Genomic DNA, 4,817 nt, shown 5'->3' with positions numbered 1-4,817 from the left:
TATAGCATTTAATACAGTGTAGTAATAGTTGATTCACAAAATACAAAATGTAATGTGTTCACCTTACTTGTGAAGTTATCCCTCAAGCCCTGATGTCAAATGTGGTTTGGACAAAATGCTGCAGARTGCTGAGGCATTTTCTCCTGTTTTGGTTTAGCCAAGTAGGACCAATGATGTATTTTCATGTATGTATTCATTCAGGTATTCAGGCTGTATTTCATGCAACCCAGTAGCCAACTGAATGTGTACTCTTTAAAAATGTTTATAGAAGTAACAATTAACACCAGCCTCAACAGCAAAAAGTCCCGTGCAATTAATGAACCAAGTGTTCCCTGTTTGACAAATAAAACCCTGGTTTGCACACTCCAAAACAGAGCATTACGTTCCAAAGAACTCTGTTACTTTGCTACCTAGTTCTAGGTGTTTAAAGTCTCATCTTTTCCTTCTACTGTCTTTGGGTGGACTTCCTTCTGCAGCACCAGCTGTGTTTCTTACTTTACACATGGCTCTTTGCACACTGTGAAACAGGAGCTGAGCTTATTCACATCTGAATATCATCAGTAGATAATAATAATAGACTAATAATAATTACTTCACCATCCCTATTGACCTGTAGGAGTCTGGGCAGAGGAGCACAGAGAGTGAGAGAGGAGAGTCCTCTTCTGGAAAGGTTTCAATTTTTACACCAGGAACTAAAGGTCCGTTTCAGGAAATCACTTCCCCAGCAATCGGCGGTTGTAGGATTAAGCTATAAAAGTGTTCATACACCGCTAGTTGACAGTGTTGTGTATATATTGTACATGAATTATTGCCAGCTAGTAAGTGTCAAATTGAATTTGCGCTTTGAAATTAGTTTCCGCTAGTTTTTCTATGGCATAAGTGCTTTTGAAGTTGCAGACCTAAATATTTTCATAAGCGCTTTAAAAGCTGCAGAGCTAATTTTTGGATTAGCGCTGCCCACTGTCTAGTTCCAACCTGATTTCTGGAACCCCGAGACCTGTGGTTCTATCTGGGATGGGGCGCCCAGCCCATTTTGACGTCAGCTACTGTTGCTCATTGATTGGTTCACTGACTGAGGGGGTTATGTCATACAGATCATAGTAACTTCACATGGATTGTTTTCAACAACTAACATTTTTTTTCATGGGTTTAACTAGACAACAAAAACAAGCTATCAAACAACAACAACAAGCTAACATTGAATGATTGTTTTCTGCTGTCCTGTCTTCTCATCTTATGTGTCATACTGCTGGATGGTCCGGTTCAAATCTTATTTGTTGTGTCATAAATAAAACTAAATAAGATTCATGTGTGTTCAACATGCTTATCCCGCCCACTTCGAGGCAGCTCTCTGCTCAATGCAAACACCACGAGGGCTGCGGTAAGGCTGGGCTGACTGGAGCGAGGACAGGCTGAGCCAAGCCTTACAATGCAAAAATGCATTATATGTATCATACTCTATTTTAAATATATTTGTCAGTTTGACTCTGACTACTTTTCTTGCCACCAAAGGAACGTAACAGTGGCGGGTGGACCACCCATGCTGCATTGGTTGTTACACAGCTCACATCGAGACAGAGAATGTTTTGAGAAAGAGGCTACTATTGATCTGCTTTTGATGTCATTTTGTAAATTTGGGCACTTGTTTTTTTAACAAATTAGTTGAGTTTTAAACAAACAAACAAACAAACAAACAAACAAACAAACAAACAAACAAACAAACAAAAAACATTCCACTTAGTTTATGAAAAAATATAAGATCTGAGAAGCCTGAGTTGACGTGGAAAACAAGGGAAACCAGTTTCTACTCAAAATGAATGGGTCTCCAGCATCAAAGTGGTGTCGTCTCTACTGCCTGGGGCAGAGCTTTGCTCCCTGGTAACCAAGCCGACAGGTCTGACAGATCCATGACTTATAGACAAAGGAGGAGAAGATATTCACTTTCTATGGTATCCTTGTTTTAGCAGTATATGTGCCTCCAAAAGATGATGTAGTATTTAAATGCCGACTCATTTCATGTATTTCTGTAAAACTAGTCTGGTCAGGAGGAACAATAACCTTAAAATTCACAGAAAGGAGGAAAGTTATAATTTACCACTGTCTGAAAACCTTGAACATTTCATTTTCACTATAACTGTAAAGAAGTGATGCAGAGAAATCAATGGATACTTTATACAACCCCCGCCCCCAAAAAAAAGAATACACGAGAAAGACAGGAATCTATAATAATAACCTTTTGCAGATTAAAAAAAAATACCAACATGGACGTTTGAATTGAACCCTTAAGATTTCCTGTTTATCATTAATTCCATTTTGATTTCTCACTTGCAACCTGCAGCCCAGCGTGACAAGGTATCACATCAAAGAAATGGGCCTGATTGGGGAGGGCAGATATATTCATCGGAAGACAGATAGGCAATTGCATCTAAAAAGGGCAGCAACAAATTCAAGATGAAAGCGGAGCCCTCTCTTTGGTCTCATCTGCCAACCTGGTATGGTCTGGACAGGGAAAGTGATTGGGCCTTCTGTTTTAATTTAGTCTGCTCTTCAATCTTGGTACTTCACTGTCACTCTCAGATAAAATCACACAAGCCTTTGAATATGTTATTTTATGCAACATTAGTCTAAATCTATTACATGTCAGCGCTTCTACCTTTAACTCAGACTCTGCACACTGGGTACTTTATAATATGGATTACATTTACTCAGATTTTATTTGCTTTATTTCCCTACAGATATTTTCCCTCTTTGTAGTCCACTGAGCCAAAGACACTGATGTAACTTTACCAGCCAAAGAAACATTTCCATAATATCTTTTTCATGCTGCATGAAGAAAATCTATTACTGAGGCAGATAAAGAAGAGAAAGTGTCATAATAGGGTTGTACTTACAACCAATACCCCATTTAATGTCAAACAGCTGCTTCACCACAGACAACAGAAAATATCAGTACATTTTTCTTTATTTTGAAACATTTAACCTAAAGATATGCAAATGGTCACAAGTTAAGAAAGCTATTGTTACATTTTCTATTTATTAAAATCAGTTGTTCTCATGGGAAATTAAAGCGATTTGTTTCAAAGAAACTCTTTCACAACAGGGAAAGGTACCGTAATGTAATGAACCATGTGGATTTATTCACATGACGACAACCACAAAAACAAATAAAAAAAATAGAAAAAATGTTTATAAAATGTAATTATTAAATTGTTTTTTATAATAATCTGCAAGATCCATGTCAAAATTTGCTCAAGTGAGGCTGTAAGATATTAATCTTAGTTAAAATGTGCACTTTTTGTAATGTCTATTTTATGTATTCATGTATTTGTCTTTTTCTGCAGAGTGAAGTTGAAAGAAGGAGTGACATTCCTCGGGGCTCGTCCCAGCAACCCCACTCAGTGGATAGTTAGCCAGGATGTGAGGAGTGAAGGTCATCGAGTGGTAACTCTGCACTGCCGCAGAAAAGAGTCCATCTACGATCAGCAAAGGTCAGCATTCAAATGACTTCACATCAAAACTCTCAATGAATTTTTGAAATCAAAAAGTAAACTMACTTTTCATTTGAAAACAGCTTGCTTTAGGAAGGCTTGCATTTCAGAAAAAAACACATGAATTTACCATGTTTTTACACGTGATCCACCTTGAAAATCGATGTGATCGGAATATGTTAAAACGATTCRCAATCGCAAGGATTGTGGCCATTCGAAAGAAAAAGTAGTCCCCACCAACTGCATATGATCTTGACAAGATTTCAATCAATTAGTTATTCCACTGTGTTCCTGGTAAAGTATTGATATTTTGATATTAGTATCGATTCTAGAGCATAAAGTTCTGGTATCAGTGGKAACGGTATTTCAGCATTGATCCACACATTGCTTATTGCCACTTAGCAATAAAAGATGAGCGGGAGATAATGGTTTTATATGTGTGTGTGTGTGTGTGTGTGTGTGTGTGTGTGTGTGACAAAGACAAGACAAGACAAACACATACACTCACAAATATATTGTGAGCGTATGTGTTTGTCTTTCATCAAACTATCTCATGAAACTCTGGACATAAATTCTGAGAACACTTTGTATCAACAAGTGTTAAGGCTTTCAGAGGAGATACAAGGATTTCTCAACCATGCTGGAATGAGTCAAAGCAACACTCAACACTTTGTTTTTGATGAGGGAATGACATTATATCATCCCCCCACCCAACCCCATTAAGTAAAGTAAAGTAAGTAAAGTTTTATTTATAAAGCGCCTTTCACAGAAATATATTCCCAAGGTGCTGCACAATCATTAACAGTATAAAAATGGTGAAAATAATAAGATGAAACAGAAAAACATAATTAAACATAAGCAACGAAAAATTTAAACATCAAATCAAGAAAAAGATTTCTAAAATTGTAAATCAAACACAAGGTCAATGCAGGGCAAAATATACAATAATACACAAAAAACATAAAGAATGCGGGTGAGAAAATATGGCGTAAGTTCAATAATTACAAACACAGATTAATGAGCTTTTACATTTGAGGTAGGCTGGCATTAATGGTGAAAAAGATTAACTAAAACGCTTGAGTGAAAAGTGGGTTTTTAGGAGTGACTTGAAAGAGACAGTGGGCCTCATGCAAGAACTGTTCGTACGCACAGATTTGTTCTTAAGTTGTGCGTACGAGTGATTTAGGAGAATTTGTGGCATTCACCAATATTTTCGTATTCTAAGATTTTTTTCAGATACGAACAAATTTCACGAGTGGTCCAGACCTGTCGTATATTTTACGCGCAGTCAGTCTGCTGTTATCCAGACGGGTTTTCCTCCCTAATAAC

General features: G+C 37.2%; 1 protein-coding gene across 1 annotated transcript in view; it reads left to right on the top strand.

Annotated features, from left to right (window-relative positions):
- Positions 1 to 4,817, top strand: part of si:dkeyp-14d3.1 (transmembrane protein 132C) — a 208,376-nt gene that overhangs the window by 110,275 nt on the left and 93,284 nt on the right. The window contains exon 3 of the mRNA XM_014007158.1: positions 3,342 to 3,488. Within this exon, the coding sequence (XP_013862612.1) occupies positions 3,342 to 3,488 (147 nt within the window). The remainder of the gene's footprint in view (positions 1 to 3,341; positions 3,489 to 4,817) is intronic.

This window comes from Austrofundulus limnaeus, unplaced genomic scaffold (assembly GCF_001266775.1).
Source record: "Austrofundulus limnaeus strain Quisiro unplaced genomic scaffold, Austrofundulus_limnaeus-1.0 Scaffold40, whole genome shotgun sequence".
Classification (NCBI taxonomy): domain Eukaryota; kingdom Metazoa; phylum Chordata; class Actinopteri; order Cyprinodontiformes; family Rivulidae; genus Austrofundulus; species Austrofundulus limnaeus.
The sequence above is the reverse complement of the archived record's forward strand: the minus strand, read 5'-3'. Positions and strand labels throughout refer to the sequence as shown.